The sequence below is a fragment of the Vigna unguiculata genome, chromosome 10 (assembly GCF_004118075.2).
Source record: "Vigna unguiculata cultivar IT97K-499-35 chromosome 10, ASM411807v1, whole genome shotgun sequence".
NCBI classification, from domain to species: domain Eukaryota; kingdom Viridiplantae; phylum Streptophyta; class Magnoliopsida; order Fabales; family Fabaceae; genus Vigna; species Vigna unguiculata.
In genome coordinates, this window is record NC_040288.1 from 34,851,122 (window position 1) to 34,871,341 (window position 20,220).

Below are 20,220 nucleotides of genomic sequence, written 5' to 3' on the forward strand. Positions count from 1 at the left end.
GTTTATAGCACCTACAAACTTCGTCTTGCAGAAATGACAAAATAAAATCTGGATAACATAACAAACAACTGAATGTCATTCATTATAATTGCACAACTATAACAACATGAATCCAGATTAACAAACCTTGTTCTCCTGCGACAAATAAACATGTCCATCACGATTATCGTCCATCTTGTAATCCTACAACGCCATACACATTACACAGACATAAAATGCGCATTAACCAACCATATCGCTGACAAGAAAAAATATCACCAACAACCACATCCACAGCCAACTATACACATCCTCTGGTTAATACGACCAAAAAACGTTACCTTTGTCGTCGACGACTTCTCTCCGGTAGCCCACCACTGATTTGCAGAACTATGCCTCCTCTCCCTGTCGCACTGCCTGATAATGACCCACCACCCCCACCAACCCAAATGGTTGGCGGAATCTCACTTACCCCCTTGTCTGTCTTGACTTTCTCACTTCCAAACCACCCCGGCCTCAGTCTCCCCCATTTGCCTCTTCACTTTCTGACTTCGTCGCCTTCGTTAATTTCCCCTTCTCTCTCTAAAGTTCAGTTTCTCACCGGCGGAAACCCTAAACCCACTGAACCCACAACACCACCGCCTCACTTTCGACCTTCTCTCTCTTCACACTCAAACTGCAGAACGGAGCGCCTCACTTCCCCCCCCCCCCCCCCCCCCCCCTTTTCCTCTTAAGTTTCTCTCTCTAAAAGGACATTTAACATAAGTGATTTTCCTTCTCTCCACTGCACGTGCGACCAACGTTTTTCATTTTTAAAAAATTAAAAAAAGCTCTGCCACGTCAGCTGTGTCAAATTCTTGTCAAAAATTTTTGTTGGAATATCATTATCCAAACTACAAAGCTAAGTTTAGCAACACTCAGTTTTCTTCTCAGTTTTTCCTCTCTTCTTCACTTTCAGTTTATTGCTTACAATTCTGGATCATATGTTTTGTTCCTTTCTTTATACCTTATATCCTCCTCTTTCTTATTTAAGATTTTAAATACTTGCAGTGCTGAAGACTAAGAACAGCTTTCCTCATTCTCAGTTTCAAGGTATGAGATCCTTAATACCTTTCCCACTTGCTTCCACTGTTCTAATGGATATATTGCTGAAACGAATACACCAAAGAAAAATTACTACTTTTTCAATTTTTTTCTCACGATAACCGATTCATTGGTTTTCACCCAAAGAGCATTATTAGTTGAAATTGAATTATTCCAACCCACGAAATTGAAACACATTTATTAAAATTAAAGTTTTTATATATTTTTTATTATATTAAATTGATTATTTTATTCCAAAAAAATAAAAATATAATATTAATAATATTATATTTAATTTAAATGAATAATATGATTATTTTGGTAAATAAAGCTAAATAAATATAGCTTAATATAAAGAAAGGGAATAGTTAAAATGATTTATTGAATTTTATTAATTATCATGACATATTAAAAAAATATAAGTAATATTCTTCGTCACAAGTTGAGTAATGTCTAGTCTGTTTGATAATGATATCTTGTATGACTTCGAATGTTATAGGAGCATTTTTTTCACAAAATTATACTCTATACATTAAATTTAAAATAATTCCTTTATGTCACAAAGGCCAATATTAATCTTCAAATGAAAAGAAATTTAGTGAATAAAAACGAATTGCTATTGATAAAGCTATATAATAATTAAAGAAATAAAAAATAATTATTGGTATGATGAATATATTTTGCGAGTTTTTGGCTCCCAAGTTGAACTAATGCTGTTTGGTTTAGTGCTGCATCTATACCTACTATCTTTTTGAACAAATCAAATCCAAAAAGCTGGTGGGTATACAATATAATATTTTGCTATGGATGCTTTTCATTACTAATAATCTTCACAGCCTGTTGTGAAAAAGTTTTGGAATTTAAGGAAATAAAAGCTTTGGTTGATTTCCCTCTTCTCATTCATGGTTTAAGCATCCATAGTTGTGCAAGAGTTTGTCAATTAAAAAATTACGAAGTTATATTACAAACTTTTACAACTTTTTAAATTTGAATACTGAAAAGAACTTTTTCAAAAATTTTAGAACTTAAAATTGAAAAGCATATTGTGATTCAGTTGTGGTTTAGAATTATTTTGAAAAAACCAAACTAAGTATGTTTTTTCTCTTGGGAGCTTCCTTAATTCCAAGGACATAGAAAACGTTTTCACCATGCTTGCTCATTCCTTAAAACGCAAAAGTGATTCCTAGAAATATCGCCTAAGTGCCACAATCGACCAACAATTGATTTAAGGTATCAGAAGCTTTACTAAAACTGTACATTTTGTTTTTGTTTTTAATTGGTTAATATTGTTTAGTTTATATTTCAGTTATGGCTTCCAACGAAGAGGGAAAAATCTCTTTGAAATATTGGGTTGACGATAAAAAAGAACGTGTAATTGTGGCGGAAGCAAGTGGGGAGTTGGTAGATGTTCTCTTCAGTTTCCTTACCCTTCCATTGGGAACTATTATTCGGCTTTGGGACACCTCTGAACAACAACAAAGGCGTGAGAACACCTCTGAACAACAAGAAGGACCTGGTTGCATCAACAATCTGTGCCCGAGTTTTAAGGATATTTTGGGACTTCGGAACAACTCTCAACAACAAGTAGGACGTGAGAACATCTCTGAACAACTAGTAGGGCGTGGGAACACCTCTGAGGAACAAGAAGGGCGCGATAACAACTCTGAGCAACAACAAAGGCCTGACAACAGCTCTGAACAACAAGAAGGGCGTGAGAACACCTCTCAACAACAACAAGGACGTGAGAACACCTCTCAACAACAACAAGTAGAGCATGAGAACACCTCTGAACAACAACAAAGGTGTGAGAACACCTCTGAACAACAAATAGGGCATGAGAACAACTCCGAACAACAAGAAGGACCTGGTTGCATCAACAAGCTGTGCCACAGTTTTAAGGATATTTTGGGGCTTCGGTCTAAACAACAAGTAGGGCTTGGTTGCATCAAGGAGCTTTACCAGAGTGTTAATAAGTTGGACTCTGTTGTTTTTAGGAACAACAACTGCCAGGAAATGTTGCATTCTCCGCGCAACCCCTTAGAGAGCTCTTGCCAGAGACTAAAAGTGAAAGTGGATGATACAAAACCCACAAAGTATTTCATGTGTCTTAACTGTTCAAGTAAAGAAAGTAAATTGTTGGTGAGTTCTTTTTCTGCTAAAAAGTGCGACTGCGGGTCATTCATCAAAGAAATAGAAATGCTGGAAGAGCATGGTGGTGACGATGGTGTTTTTGTCAAAGGAAAGGCCATGTTCTTGATCTATGATGACTTGACAGTGCGCCGAAGCTCTCCAAGTGAATCCATTAAATCACCCCTCAAACTTGGACACAAAAAACTCGAAAACCAGATAGTAGAGCATCTTGACAGGAAAAAGGTAATATTTCTTATGTAGAAAAGACTATTCCTCCAATATTTGACAGTTTCAAGTTTATGCAAATACATAAAATTATTTAGTTGACTAAAATATCATTTTCTGGTAAAAATTTGAGAGACATTTTTGTGACTTACACTATATATGAAGTTATATATGAAGTTGTTAACCTTTCTCCAGTTATTCAATATATTGTAAAATTGTAGTTGAGCAGGACTTTTCCGTAGTTGTCGTACTTTGATATATAATGTAAGCTCATATGAACTTTCCTTGTTTAATTATAACTTTACTGCCTTAAATCGTGCTTTGTTTTTTCACTTATCTTCTTTCAGATACTAAACATACTGAAGCAAGCATTAACCTCCAAAACCCCGCTTAGTGATGTATTATTAGGAAAGGAGTCCAAGCGATCGGTCTCATTCTCACGAGTTATTGGCTCCAGTGGTTCCAAAGATTATTTAGAAATCAAGGTAATGGTGAGCAAAGCAAAGAACAAGATTCTATTTGTTGAAGCAGATGGAGATTTTGTCGATTTTCTAGCCAGCTTCCTCACAACACCTCTTGGATCTATTATGAACCTTAAGAGTAACAATTTTTCCTTTTGCCTCATACCACTTCTTGCATCTATTCTGAAGATTAAGAATGGCAAATTGTCGTTGGGTTGCATTCGTAACTTATACAAAAGTGTGAAGAATCTGGATCCATCGTGGTTCATAGAGTCATCAAACAGATCCTTACTGAATCCAAAGGTGGCTCCTCATTTTGGTTGTGAGAGAAATCCACTATTGAATGCAAATCAATATGACACTGCCAAATATTGGTATGGCCTTAGAGAAATGAAAAATGAGAAGGGTCGTATCATCTCTGAAAAAAGAATGATTTCAAAGAAACGCGATATGCTACAACAACCAAAAGATATCAAACTTTTGGACCCAAGATCTTCCGATAGAGCAAGAAAAGATGGTGTGGGATTTATGAAGAGGCCGTGTCTATTTGTTGTGAATGATGATCTGACAGTGTTACCAATGACAACTACTTCAAGTATTCCATGTTCATTTATGGATGACACCCCGTTTACTAAATTGGAGGAACATTTGGTGAAAATAAAGAAGTCAGAGGTAATGTTCACAACCATGTTCTTTCGATATTGGCTTAAGAAAATCTGATTCATGTCAATGGTTTTATTTAAGATTTGTCTAATTATTTGTCGATTTTGGTCAGGCAATAAACCTCTTGAGGGCTTCTTTAACATCCGACAAAGGTGCTTTTACTCGGAGCCTATCCTTCTTATTGTGGACTTGGAGATTCCAAAGACTCATTCCAGGTTGGAGTTTCTTTAGAAGGAAGAGAATAAAATGGGAAGAAAAAAGAAAAAGACAAAAACGTGAGAAAGATATCGACTTAAATGATAAGAAAGAGAAAAAGAAACAAAGTGTTGTAGAATCTAAAAGGGAGAAGGAAGAGAACAATAATAATTCAGTGCAGAATACAAAGGAAGAAGTCAAACCCAAAAGTGTGGGTGATAAGTGATAAAGGGTGGAGTGGAGCAATGCTGCGTTACATTTTGGTGTATGAAATAATTGTGTTTAAGTGGATATGATGATCATTTAACGTTTTTTTTCTTGTTTTGTGCATGTTATTATAATTCTTCAACACTTTCTTATTTCTAGCCAATTTGGGACTTAGAATCACACTTGGATTCTTAACACAAAAGACATAGAAACTGTGTTGGGAGATGCCTATGTAATAAAGCTGATACATGATTGATAATCACAAGCTTACTGCGTGGCTTGGTATTCGTTGATTATTTTGGAGGTGGATTAAGACTATCTACCACAGTACAACATAATTTGGTTAAAAGCTGGTAAAGATAATCGTAATTAACATTCAAATTATCTCTTTTATCCATTAATTTTTTACATTCAACTATCTAACCTTTATTATAATAATATTTGGTTAAATTATTTTTTTTGTCATCTATTTATTAAGAAGTATCAAATTAGTTTTCAAGTTTTTTTTTATATCAATTTGATCTTAGTTTTTTAAAAATATCCAATTTGATTTTTGTTGTTAATTTTGATTAAACAGTATTAAAGTTAACATCATATCTCAATTTATGATTTTTTAAAATTTTTTTTTTGAATTTTTTTTTGAATTCTTTTATACATGTCATTTGACCGTTGTATCCGAAATAAATCAAATTATATAATTTTTCTAAGTGTAGCTAAATTAAAATTAAAAAAGCAGAACTTGAATTTTTAAAAGAAAAACAAAGAGAAAAAAAAGTAATTAATACTTTATTTTAAGATTTATTAAGGTGACTTATTAAATTGTATGACTTGTCGCTTTTAAGGCATTTACTAACCTCACCATTTACTTCTCGTGATTAAGATGTGAAATATACATGAAATTTACACATAAATAAAAACAATAAATTAACTATTTCAAAAGTCAGTAAGATTTTTAAGTCAGTGTTTTAGAAATATCAGAGACTTACTAATTTTATCAACAATTAATTTTTTTTAAAAAAACTCGGTGCCGTATATTAAACAGAAATTTTATACACAAGCTTGTATTTTATAATTATATTCTTACCTCTCTGAGTACCTATTTTATCATCAATTCATAATATTCAAATGACAATTAACCTTTTAAGAAATACAAAATTGTCATAACTTTCTCGATTTACATGGAAGTTCGTTCTCTTCTTATTTCTAAATCCTCTTTTTTCGATAATCACTTCGCCAAAATTCATCTTGAAATAAGATATTTTTAGGAGGTTAATTTTTATATAGTTTGGTTTGAAGTTGACTTCTTAAATTATATGTTACCTGTCTTTAGTTTATTTTTTCCATCCAGATGCGTATTGCATATCTTCGAGATTATCTTATAAGTAATAACTCTTCATTTTTTAAAAATTTTTGAGAACCATTTATACTATGTAAATAATAAGTTTTGAAGAAAAAAAAATTCAAATTTAAAAAATCTTCTTAAATTAATATAATACAAGAGTTATGATTTGGGTGTTGCCTTATGTAAATAAAATAAATAAATTTTAGATGTTAATTAAGAGATGGACAAATTGTTGTTTGAACTTCTATTATTACAATAAAAGAATATATTAAAATGTGAAATAGCAAGGACGTATGCACACATATATAATAATAACGTCAATATTTGACGCATTTCATCACTTCACGTTTATTGGGTATTCAAGACAGTTCATCACTTCACCTTTATTCGGTATTCAAGACCGTTCATCACTTACACTCTCACATTACATAATATAAATAATAATGCATTTCATCATCAATTCGGTAGAACAACACTTTTTATTTATAATTTTATTAAAAACACAATCATATATGCTAGTAACAAATAGGGAAACATTCATCTTCATCCAATTTTTATGCCTGCAGTCTCCTTTTTATTACTGTAATATTGGAGTAAGCAACTGAAACTCAACCTACACAAATTATGAAAACAATTACTATACTTTCATATATAAAAGTGATTACGAATAAAATATGAATTTCATTATAAAGGATGTAAAAGTAGCATTATAGCGAATATCATACTATACATAAGCCTCGTAACTAAATCATAGCAAAGAAATGTCCACTTAAATAGATATCAATAAAATATAAAATAACACTAAATAATATAAAATTGCTTACGTAATAGACTTAATCATCGTATTATGATGTGGAAAACTGCTTCTAATTAATCATCACCTACACGCGCATAGCATAGAGCAAATGATATAACTGACCGTGAAAAAAAGTTAACAATTTTAGTAACATTAGTTAATATTTGATGTACCGTGTTCACTATCTTCATCGGTATCTGAACCACTGAAGAACTGAAATGGGGCACTAGCAGCATCTGGTGGAGCCTATTTAAGCAGAATGCAAGCCAAAATAAATCATATTATGCTAAAATTTACAGCAATGTTCTCAGTTAAACACATGAATAACTTAGTGGAATTATAATTCCAAGGAAAAAAAAAGTTTGTTCTGATCCCAGGACATCAAATGCATGAGGTATTATTCTTCACTTTAGAAATACCATAATCAATCAGACAGGAGCGTCCAATTCACATAATCAATCTCTTGTAGTCCTGACCTATTTTTCAGATCAAGTTGTCGAATGTTTGAAATCTGCACGTGCAAATACAAAACTAATTATTTTCAAGCATTACAGGACTCCAAAAACTATGAAATATTCCTTTATTTTATTAATAATCTTATAAACAAAAACTCAGTTGACTATATTTAAAAGATTTTCTCTACCAAATACGTTTTCTAGTCTACATTAATGGAGTTTATATCACATTTAATCCATCATCATTCAACTTTCTTGTGCCAAAAAATTTAAATTTGTTAAACTGCTATTTACTTAATTAATTTATTTGTATCTTAAGTTAGTATTAGTTCTATTAAAAACGTATTAATTTATTAATTTTAAATTTAATATTAATCTTAAATACTAATTCAATTCGTATTTTTTTTAGTTTGTTCAATTTATTTTAATTTCTTTTTTTAATTAAATTCTACTTTTTATCAATTTTGTTATTTTTTTAATGTTATTTAAATAGCATACTGACGTGGTGGAATAGTTCGAGTGAGTAGTAACCTCTGACATATTTCGTTATACCACTAAGGCGTGCGTTCCTTCTCATCTTCATAAAACACACATTCCGTTGAGAATAGTCTAAGTGTAAGTAAAAAAGTTTCACATTGGATAAAATAGACAAATACTATATAAAAATAAAGACCCATAACACCATTGCCTTGAAGTTTTAGGGGTAAAAGTGATGTCTCTCAGTGACTATAATCATAGTCCATATGACATATGTTAGAAGTGGACTTTAAGCTTAACTCAACCCCACAAAACCAGCTTACCTTGTAAGATGAGGATTGTATCCACTTATATATTGTGAATTGACATTATCTCTAGTTGATGTGAGACTTCCAAATCACTAGTAGCAAGAGCAGTGAAGGCTTGGGTAGTTGTGTGTCATTGGAAGGTTTGTAATTTTTGCCAGAAAAATTGCACTGTGAAGGGTTTGCAATTTTGGTCCAAAGAAAATTGCACTATGAAGGGTTTGTAGTTTTGGTCTATAAAAACTTAGAAGGCCTACAATTTTTGCCGAAAGAAAAATTGCACTTGGGTGATAATACTTCTTGTTGAGTATTTGTGAAAATATGCCTTGAGGTGCCGAACCACGTTAAATTTTCTGTGTTTTTATTTATATTTTTCTGCTCTTATTTGTGGGTGTGCTTCCGCTTGAAGAGATTATTATTTTTAGTGTGTGATTTCCCAACAGTGGTATCAGAGCCAAGTTAGAGCCTATCCTAGCGAACTTTCTTGGACATTCTGTTCCACCCGCTATTTCGGGCCGCTAACGAACCACCAACTAATTTCTTGTCCCATGCACGAGATGAATATACCTCAGCGTGAGGGGGTGTGTTGGAAGTCCCATATCGACTAGAGATAAGGTCAATTCACAATATATAAGTGGGTGCAATCCTCACCTTACAAGCTAGTTTTGTGAGCTTGAGTTAGGCTTAAAACCCACGTCTAACATAGTATTAGAGCCAAGTTAGAGTCTATTCTAACGAACTTTCTTGAACATTCTGTTCCACCCGCTATCTCAGGCCGCTAACGGACCACCCACTAATTTCTTGTCCCACGCACGAGATGAATATACCTCGTGTGACAAAGTGTATTGGAAGTCCCACATCGACTGGAGATAAGGCCAATTCACAATATATAAGTGGGTGCAATCCACACCTTACAAGCCGGTTTTATGGGGTTGAGTTAGGCTTAAAACCCACTTCTAACAACATAAAAATATTAAGGGTGAGATATTGTAAATATTTTATACTTGGTATTCTGTTACATTTTACTCTATATATAGGATATATCAATAAAATATAACATCTTCACACATTCATCTTTTTTTTTTAACACCGAACCACCCATCATCAACACAAAACACACACAAAATCTATCTCTGCATTATCTTCCTTTTTCATAAAATCAACACAACTAACAGTAGTCTCAACAACAATCAACTTCATCTTCTTCCCCAATCAATTGTAGAATCGACCAACACATAACCGCGCACAAACAACTTCTTCCTCTCCTTTTACAGAACCCCACTCACTCTCATATCAAAACAAACATATTAAACTCCAATTTTCTATCTCTCCTCATCCACACAACCTAAGAGAGCACGCAACTACACATTCACCCTCATTTTTTTCACCTTATATTCAATCAAACACGTCGTCATCACAAATTAGAGAGAAAAGATAGAACAAGAACAACATCCCGTGAAGCTCCAGCGGTGGCAAGTGACAACCTTGGCATGGTCGCGGTGGCAACTCTGAATGGTGCGTTGTGTCTGACCGTTGGAGTTGCGATGGAGACGAGCCCTGTTCTCAGAAGTGCTGAGGAGCTCCCGTGAAGGAAGCATAATGAGATGAGAAGTCGCGCACCACTGTTTGTCGTTGGTGGCGACTGCGTACTGATAAGGATTTAAAGGAAAAAAAATAAAAGAAAGAGAAAATGGCCATTTTTATTCATTTGTACATTATTGTACTAATTTCATCATGCAATATCTTGTTTCAGATCATACATTTGGGTTTGCGCATTGTTTGTGTAAATATGTTTGGAGGGAGTTAGTTAGACACAAAACAACATGTTCACAAGTGCCTAGTGGATTTTTCACGACTTGTGGATTTGGCTTCAAAAGTGCAGGATTCAAAATAGCGTGTTCCACATGTGCCTGATGGGTTTTTTCACGACCTGTGGATTTTTCCACAACCTATGCATTTTTCAGTGAGAAATCTAAATATGACGTGGACTGACAATCATTTAAAGGAAAAATAAAATAAAAGAAAGAGAAAGTGAGGGAAATAGTTAGAGGAGTGAGAAACCCACCTCAACAAAGAAAAAGATAAAAAGCGGAGGATTGTTTACGAAAATTCTTTCTCTTTATCTTTGCCATTCTTTTTCTCCCATCAGTTTTAGTTTTTGTTGCATTGTGCAAAACTGATTTTCTTTTTGTTGGAGGATTGGTATAAGACTCATAAATTTTACTGAGATAAATTGAAGGTTCTACTCTTTATAATTGATGTATTAGAAAATTGGGGATTGCTTGCGATTATAAATAAGATATGTTAGGTTATGTCACAATTGGGAAATTGAGCATACCTAATTAGTTTGCAATAGATATAATTATTGATTTTTCATGATTCTATTGAATTTTTGTAAACTAACCTAAGGGATAGGGGGTTCGAAGTCAATGAATAGATATTACCTACTAAGGGATCAAAGGTGAAACAACTCTAAGTAAACTCAAGTGGATGATTACATTGTTTGCATCAATTGAAAAGGATTAGAATTCTAGAGGAAAGGGTACGAAATCAATTCTCTAACAACTTTTATATTTATTGAAGTTTTTGTTATAAATTTTATGAATGCAATTCTATTGAATGTCATGTACTCAAAATTACGTAAATTAGGAATCTATATTCAACGAGTCAATACCAGAGGATGATATTTTATTACTATGTTAACGATTGGTTCATTTGCCAACGTTTATCATTTCATTTAAATAACTCTTTTGTTTCACTGAAATAATTTTCATTATCTCTCAACCATTGACTATGTTGATATTTGAAAAGTTTTCTTAGATCTCTAAGGTATCTTTCATTTTATCATATCCTTAATTATACATTTGTTTTTCTAAGCGTGTTTTCATTCAATAGTCTCTCAAATTATTTCTAAAACACACATTTGATAATTTTTTAATATTTTTTTTGTTTATTTTTATCATTTAAAATATTATTTTGATATATTTTATATAATTATTTTGTATTTTTAACACATTATCATACTATAATTTTGTCACTTAATAGTATAAATAAATTTTATTTACTATAATATAAAATTTTAATATAATTGTCGTGAATCTTTTTTATCACAATCCAACATATATTGAAGTTCAAAAGATACAAGATCTTTGTTAAAATTATATTATTATTAGTTTAATTTTTGTTCTTTGCGTGATTTTGATCAAGTGATAGATGTATTATAACTTTTATTAGTGTATAAAGAAGAGATTCATTAGAATTTAAAAAATTAAAGAAAACAAACATTTAAAATATATTTTAATTTGAATATTTTTTTTCTTATATATTTTTTAAAATATTTTTAAATTTTATTAACTATGTTTTATCAATATTTGAAAATTTATTAAATATTTTGGTTTCAAGAAATTTTATTCAGTATTATAATTTGAAATGTATATAACTGTAAGTTTTTCTAAATATTTAATATTGAATATTTTAATAATATTATGTTTCCTTTACCGTAATTTTTTGTTATTTTATAAATTTTTTTTTGTTATTTTTGTAATTTTTTGATATTTTAATACATGTACGTTGCACTGTATCGTAACTCATTGAAATCGCATGCTTCCATCTGTTTTCTGCACTGTTCGATTGGGTTTCTGGGTTTTTCCCAGAAACCGCCTGGCGGTTTGATCCCTACCGTCAGGCGGCTCATCAGAGGTGGGCGAATGTTCTTGTTTTGGTTTGAGTCGCCTGGCGGCGATGAGTCCCTGCCCGGCGGCGCGACCTTGGTTGCGTTCTGGTTGATGGTTTTTATGCTAATTTGGGTGAATATAACGAACTGCGGAGTCGCAAATGATTTTTATATAATTGTATGATGGATGATTGCCCTGGATTTATTGCTTGGGATGTTTATGATCATATTGGAATTTTGTTTATGGGATTGTTATGATTGATTAGGGAGTAATGGGAATTTAGGAATGCGAAGATTATAATTTCGTTAAGATTGGGTGTTAAACAAGACGTAAATGTAAGTGTGGTGATTATAGGGGAAGAAGAAGAGTGAGATAGGTTCGTGGGGAGTGCAGAAACGTATGCTGGAGGCCTGGTGCTGGTATGCCGCCTGGCGGTTCCGTGCTGTCCGCCAGGCGATGAGGTGTGGCAGTTCTGGTTGGGTGCTATGCTGGGAATTTCTGCAGGAGAAGGAGAACCTTGATAAGTGAAAAGGTTGTGTAGTGGAAGGGAGGAAATTATGGGTGAGAAGTTGGGAAGGAGAGGTAGCTTGTGAGGAGGCAAGGTCAAAGGAGAGTAGGTGAATATTGTTTGGGTGTAAGGTAATGAGTAAGAAGACGCCACTGGAACATTGTGTTGTTGAATAGAAACTGCATCGGACGCTAAAGGGTTAGTGGATATGGTGGGTTAATGATAGTGAGGAGGAGTTAGTTGTGAAGAATGGTAGACAAGTTGGAACTACGAATTCTAGTGAGATGGGTAAAAGGAGTGGGAAACAGGGTGAAGGATGGATGATACATGTACTGTTGATTTAGCATATGGGGTTTATGGATGAGTGTAATTGTGAAGAGGGGAGGTGTGAGAATGGGATCTGTCATTGGTGAATTCAGACTTAACATCATAAATTATGTATAAAGAAATCTCTAGTCGAAATGTGCGAATGATAGAGACAGACTATAGTGACACCAGAATATATTGGGATTGGCAATAGATCAGGATTGAGTACTGAGACCCAAAAGGGAATTGGCCTTAGAGGGATTTGAATTGTAGAACCAACCAAATCGAGTGCCAAAATCAGCTGCAGAGTGTTTCTGGTATGGCGCCTGGTGGCCCACTGATAACCGCCAGGCGATAGACTTAGCGTGAGAGAATACTGCACCGTGGGGCGCCTGGCGGCACAATGTGCTCCGCCAGGCGGTGACGAGAAAACAGTGGGTCTGGGAGGACACTGACGCCTGGCGGTAAGTGAATAACACCAGGCGGTCTGGAACAGTTTCGCCTGGCGGCATGTGGGTCGAGCCAGGCGAAAATGCTGTTGTTCTTTGCTTTCTGGTGTGTTGTTTTAACTGACAATGATGCTTTGCTTGGATCGGGAGATGCTGTGCCATGAGCGAGTAGGTTCATGGATGGTGTTTGACATGTGATGATATGAACGGGGAGGTTCATATCCAGTTACTCTCACGTGGGGATACGAGCGAGGTAGGTTCGTATGTTCCGTGCTCACGTTGAGAGATGCCACGTGCGGGGAGGTACGGGGGCTGGTGGATCACATGTGTTGGACTACGGGCGGGCAGGTCCGTAGAGTAGGACTACGAGCGGGGAGGTTCCTAGAGCAGGACTACGAGCGGGGAGGTTCGTAGAGGCAGGACCACGAGCGGGCAGGTTCGTGTGAGCATCAGATTCCTGAGTCCAAGGCTAACAAATTGTATGATTTGAAGACTGATAAGTCTTGGGGTTAAGGTCTTGGCCAAGAATTATAGATAATGAATAAGATGGGTAAATGATCTATCTTGTGTTTTATATGCTTGTTATTTTATTTTCTCAGCTCACCCTTTCTGTTTGTGTGTGGCGATGATCGTGTAATTCATTACACGGGAGCAGATGTTGATACAAGTGGTGCTGAGGATGTTCAGATGGCGGAGTGAGGGCTAGCATGGGATTAGAGCTAGGATTTTCTCTCATATGTATTACTTTATGTTTTTATTATAAACACGAATAATGGGAGCTTGTAACACTTGACTGATTATGTTATAAGTTTTGGCGCGTGCGTTCATGAAATTAATTTTTCCCGCGTTGGGATTTTTATCGAGATGACTATTAACGAATTTATTTCTTTTATTATTTATTTTTAAGTAATATTCCCTAGGGATGTTACAATATACCCATTACCCGGTGAAGATGAAGATGAGACAAAAAGTTTGATACTCGTTAAATTTGAATATAAGAATGAATATAAATATGAGATAGGAAAATTTATCCTTGTCTCTTAGATTAAAATATTAAAGGATGTTTTCATTAAATTCAATGCACCGAATGCAGGGAACAAAAAGGGGCATTTATAGTAGCTACCCATATTCAACAGCTGTCTTGGTCAAAGAGCAAAACATTACAGCTGGCAAAACAGAATCCCATTCTGTTATAACAGAGGGAGCAAAATCAAAACTGAATATATTTTATTCTAATATCTTCCCTCAAACTCAAGGTGGAGGGTTGGGAGATAAACACTGTACATTGAGTTTGCCTTGAAGAAAAGAAAATCGGGCTTGAGAGAGAGACTTTGTGAAAATGTCTGCCCATTGATCTAAAGCTGGAATATGATAAACGAGAAGCTGCTTGGACAGAACCTTTTCTCTGACAAAGAAGACATCAATCTCCATATGTTTGGTGCGACTGTGGAAAACAGGATTGTGCGCAATGGCCACAACACTTTGATTATCACAGAGAAGAAGAGGAGGAGAGAAAGGGACCTGAAGTTCTTGTAAAAGAGCTTGAATCCAATTTAGCTCAGCGGTAGTTTGAGCTAAGCTACGATATTCAGCCTCGGTACTAGATCTGGCTATTACTGGCTGCTTGCGAGACCACCATGAGATCAAATTAGAGCCTAAGAAAATGGCAGAACCAGATGTGGAGCGTCGATCATTGATATCAGAAGCCCAATCAGCATCACACAGAGCTGTGATAGTGAAAGGTTATCCAACAGTAACAGGTTTCATGAGAAGGCTGTGAGATATAGTACCTTTGAGATATCTGAGGATTCTTTTAACTGCCATCCAATGAGTATCAAGAGGGTTGGCCATAAATTGACAAACTTTATTAACCGTAAAGCAGATATCAGGCCTAGTAAGAGTTACATACTGTAAAGCCCCAACTACAAATCTATAAAGAGTAGGATCCAAAAATAAGTCACCAGTGGTTTTCGAGAGTTTGCAGGAAGAGGCCATAGGTGAAGAAATAGGATGAGCTGTAGCCATATTGGTCTTGTGAAGAAGGTCCTGAATGTATTTGCTTTGAGTGAGGAGAAGGGACTTGTCAGGTAAGTGCTTAAGTTCAATCCCCAAGAAATACTCTAGCTGACCAAGATTTTTGAGAGAGAAGGTAGAATGAAGCTGAGTAGTAAGCTGCTGGATGAGAGAAGAAGAGTTGCCGGTGATGATGATATCATCCACATAAACCAGAAGAAAAACAGTTTGAGTGTGTTGCTTATAGATGAATAAAGATGGATCACATTTACTAGCCTGAAAACCGAACTGAATAAGTGTAGTTTTGAGTTTGTCAAACCATTGGCGTGGGGCTTGCTTCAAGCCATAAAGAGCTTTATTCAATTTGCACACAAGAGATTTATCAACAACCTCAAATCCAAGAGGTTGAATCATATAATCTGTCTCTTCAAGAGGGCCATTGAGAAAGGCATTGTTGACATCTAACTAAAACAACTCCCAATGATTAGACAGAGCAAGAGGAATTTACAATTCTAATAGTAATAGGCTTAACAACCGGAGAGAATGTGTCATGAAAATCAAAGCCAGGGACTTGATGAAAACCCTTAGCAACTAATCGAGCCTTGTACTTGTTGATGGATCCATCTGCATTTTCTTTTATTCTAAACACCCACTTACACCCTATTGCTTGTCGAGCAGGGGGTAAGGGAACTAAATCCCAAGTGTTATTTTTTAATAAAGCAGAATACTCTTGTTGCATAGCAGAAAACCAAGTTGGATCAAACAGAGCTTGTTTAATTCCTTTGGGTTTAGTATGAGTCAACAATAAGGAAGGACGAATCTGAGGACAATGAATGCCTGATTTGGATCTGGTTTGCATAGGATGATTATTAAGAATGTTGGGAATTGGTTCAGCAGGAGCACTGGACTCAAGAGCACTGGACTCAGGAGAAGAGGGGGAAGGGGGTGTAGGTTGTGACATAGTGGGTGACACAAACAAATCAGTATTTGGATGAGAAGGGGTACTGGTATGAGAAGATACAGGAGACTGTTGGGAGGAACCTGCAGCTGAAACATAAGTGGGAGGCGTGAGAGGGGTGGGGGACAAAGGTGATAAATCTGGATTAAGGGTAAAGTATTGTGAGAGAGAAGAGATGGGTATAGGTTGTTGCTGAAAAATGTCACAATAAGGAAATCGGTGTTCATTGAAAATCACATCCTTGGAAATATAGATTTTACCGGAAGAGGAGAGACATTTATAACCTTTGTGGGATGAAGAATATCCAAGAAAAACACACTCCTGGGATCTGAAGTTAAGTTTGTGAGCATTGTAAGGACGGAGAAAAGGAAAACAAGCACACCCAAAGGTTCTTAAGAACATGTAATCAGGCTGTTTTTGAAATAAAACAGTAAAAGGAGTGTTAAAATTTAATGATGCAGTAGGTAATAAATTGATGAGATAAACTGCAGTAAGAAAGGCAAAGTCCCAAAGGGCAAGAGGCAAAGATGCATGATGGAGGAGGGTAAGACCCAAATTGACAATATGTCTATGTTTCCGTTCAACCACACCATTTTGATGGTGAATATGAGGGCAGATTAATCTATGAGTGATGTCAAGGGTATTTAGGAAAGTACTAAATGGTCTGAATTCCCCTCCCTAGTCAGATTGGACACTTTTAATTTTGGAGTTTAATTGAAGTTCAACCATAGCTTTAAATTGTTGAAAAATAACAAGTGTCTCAGCTTTGGATTTTAAGGGATAAATCCAGGTGAATCGTGAATATGCATCAATAAAGGAAACATAGTAAAGATATCCAGAATGAGAAGGAATGTGAGAGGGACCCCATAGGTCTGTAAAAATTAGTTCCAATGGCATAGTATAAACAGTGGTAGAAATCGAGGAAGGAAGTCGATGAGACTTTCCTACACAACAGGATGAACAAAACTCGGGAACATTTTTATTGGAAGAAGAAACATTACACTGACGTAAAACAAGGTTAAGAACATGAGAGTGAGGATGACCCAATCTAGAATGCCACAAAGAGGGGAGACTAGGGGTATCACTGGATTATTTACATCATTAGTCTTAAAAACAGAGGGAGAACTGAAGGGTAACTCTGCAGAAGTGGAGGGTGGTGCAGCGGAAGAGGACAACAAGGCAGACGGTGGATGAAGCTTGAGGTTGGGAAAGCAATATAGCCCATCAAAACCAACAACACCTTGAAGTAAAACTTCATTTGTTCCCTGAGATTTAACAAGACAATGATCAGAGTGAAATTCAAAGAAAACACAATTGTCTTGGGCAAACTTGCTAACACTCAATAAATTTTTGGTAAGAGAAGGAACATGAAGTAAATTGTTTAATTTTAAAGCAACAGTGGAGTTAAGAGGGGACAAGAAGGAGGAAACACCAGAACCAGTAATAGGCAAACCTTGACCATTTCCAATAAAAATTTGGTCTGGCCCGTCAAAATGACCCAACTGATGTATATTCTGAGATTCACCAGTAACATGAAACGAGGCACCAGAATCAGGGATCCATGTAGAATTGGTAACATTCTGAGATGAAGTAAGTAAGGCATTAGTAGGAGTGGAGTTGGGTAAATTAGGATTGACCCAAGTGTTATAAGCTTTGTCAGTGGACTGAGGCAAAGTGGGTTGGACAGGGTGCTGGGTTGAAGGATCATGGAGCACAAGAGACTCACGAGGTTGATAACTTGAATCAGCCTTATAAAAACAAATGTTGGCAGTATGACCATATTTCAAGCAGATTTGGCATTGAAAGTTGGCAAAACGACCTCCACGCCCTCGACCAGGACCCCCACCACGGTGATCCTTATTACTGCCACCGCGAGCTCCATTAGGACCACGACCACCACCATGACAAACAAACCCAACGGCAAAATGAGAACGAGTGCCAATATCAGAGGAGGTAGGATGCAGGTAGCCTTGGGTATAGTTAACAGAAGGAGAGAAGGACTGTTTGGTAAAGCGAGCAAGACGAGATTCATGAGCGAGAAGAAGAGCCTCAACTTCAGCGACAAGAGGCGTCGTAAATTTGCTTTCGATGACAGAAATCACAGAAGCATAATCTTGTAATAATCCTTCTAAAATAGCATCCACATGTTCTTCAAGTGGGATTGGATTGCCCACACCAGCAAGCTCATCAGCAATAGTCTTATCTGAGACAAGAACTCGCGCATCGTTTTTCCGTCAAGAAAGGTGGTTCGAAGGTCGGTGCGAAGTTGACGAGTGCAGGCCTTCGTTTGCAAATGAAAATACTCATAAATTTTGTCCCAGACTTGATATGAATGAGTTGAGCCAATGACCCGAGAGAGAACAGATTTCGATAAGGTGGATTGAAGCCAAGTGAGCAACAACTGGTCCTGAACTTCCCAAGCTTCAAAAGCAGGATTAACTTTGCCATCTTGACAATCTGTTTCGGTAAGGTATTGCGGAGGAATGACGGGATTGACTACGAAACGCTGAAGTTTGTGAGCTTTGATGATGGGTTCGATCTGCTACCTCCAGAAGAGATAGTTGGTGTCATCAAGCTTTTCAGCAAGAGAATTGAGAAAGGGAGAAGCAGTCGAAGGAGTGGGTGGAAAGGAAGCCATTTAAAAAAAAATTAGGGTATCCCACTGGAAAAGAAGGCTCTAGATACCATCTTAGATTAAAATATTAAAGGATGTTTTCATTAAATTCAATGCACCGAATGCAAGGAACAAAAAGGGGCATTTATGGTAGCTACCCTTATTCAACAGCTGTCTTGGTCAAAGAGCAAAACATTACCGCTGGCAAAACAGAATCCCATTCTGTTATAACAGAGGGAGCAAAATCAAAACTGAATATATTTTATTCTAATATCGTCTTGTTTCGTTGTCATCCCTGATCTTAGCGTTAAGTTGAAGAGTCATGAAATAATGAATGTGTATATTATTAACATAAATGCATGGATTGATTTGAAAATAAGATTGACAAAAAATAAAATAGCAGACAAATATGTTAAACAACAAATAAATAGAGACAGAGAATGGAGGAAGGTGTTGTGAAGAATTATTGCACTTCTTAAATTGTTCATTGATTGGGGATACCTATCGGTGATCCAAGAAAAGCGAAGCGAGAATGTGTTAATATTAGGAAGATACTTTCTCAACGGAACGGGAGGGAATTATCTTTTTGCTGGAAGAGTGTGTTTTCTCAAATTTTTCGTTTCTGTTCTCCCCTTACTCTTATCTTTTCTCATGGTGGCAAAATTAGTGCTAAAGGAGATTACAAAGTTACAAAGACGGTTTCTTTGGGGATGGGGTTCAGAAGGAGAAAAAATATAATGGGTGAAATGGGATAAATTTTGTAGGTCCAAAAATTAGGTGGACTAGGCATAAAGGAAATATAAATGTTTAATTATGCCCCTGTAACCGAGTACAATCCATGATTCCGCTTGCGTTTATACGCCCAAAAGAATAAATAAAAATATGAAATTAATTATGAAGAGTCACCAAAATTGAGATTTTTTAATTCTTTAATACTTCACAGATTTGACATATTCACTAATTTTACCAAGAATTATTTTGTATTAAAAAAACACAGCTGACTATATTTAAAATAATTTTGTTTTACCGAATAAAGTTTTCTAATTTACATTATCTGACTTCAAGACCTTCCAAACAGGTTAAGAATTCAGATTCCAAGCGTAACACTTTCAGCTGCAAGAGAAGTTTGCTATAATCTCCATTATTAAGACTTTGACAGCGGAAGATCTCCTTGGAGGAACCATCACACAACACAAGCGTCTCTATATTGGACACCTGTTTTAGAATTCCATGCGGAAATACATCCGACTCACTACTAAAGTAGAGAGTAAGACCTTTTAAGTTGTGCAAAAAGTTTCTCTCAAATTCTTCGCGAAAAATCATCTCCACTCCATTTTCCCCGATAGCTAGGCACTGTAGTAACCAATCCAATGCATGAAA

At 35.7% G+C, this 20,220-nt stretch overlaps 2 protein-coding genes across 2 annotated transcripts; both read left to right on the forward strand.

The window, feature by feature from the left end:
- The first annotated feature begins 2,141 nt into the window (after positions 1–2,141).
- On the forward strand, positions 2,142–3,056 carry LOC114165603 (involucrin-like). The gene is made up of 3 exons (XM_028050186.1): positions 2,142–2,292; positions 2,369–3,001; positions 3,037–3,056. Exons 2-3 carry the CDS (start codon positions 2,371–2,373, stop codon positions 3,054–3,056), a joined length of 651 nt encoding a protein of 216 aa, XP_027905987.1. The 5' UTR covers positions 2,142–2,292; positions 2,369–2,370.
- A 4-nt stretch (positions 3,057–3,060) lies between these two features.
- LOC114166409 lies at positions 3,061–4,986 on the forward strand. Its single transcript, XM_028051143.1, has 3 exons — positions 3,061–3,435; positions 3,765–4,550; positions 4,654–4,986. The coding sequence occupies exons 1-3, from the start codon at positions 3,076–3,078 to the stop codon at positions 4,960–4,962; spliced, it is 1,455 nt and encodes a 484-aa protein (XP_027906944.1). The 5' UTR covers positions 3,061–3,075; the 3' UTR covers positions 4,963–4,986.
- The last annotated feature ends 15,234 nt before the right edge of the window (positions 4,987–20,220 follow it).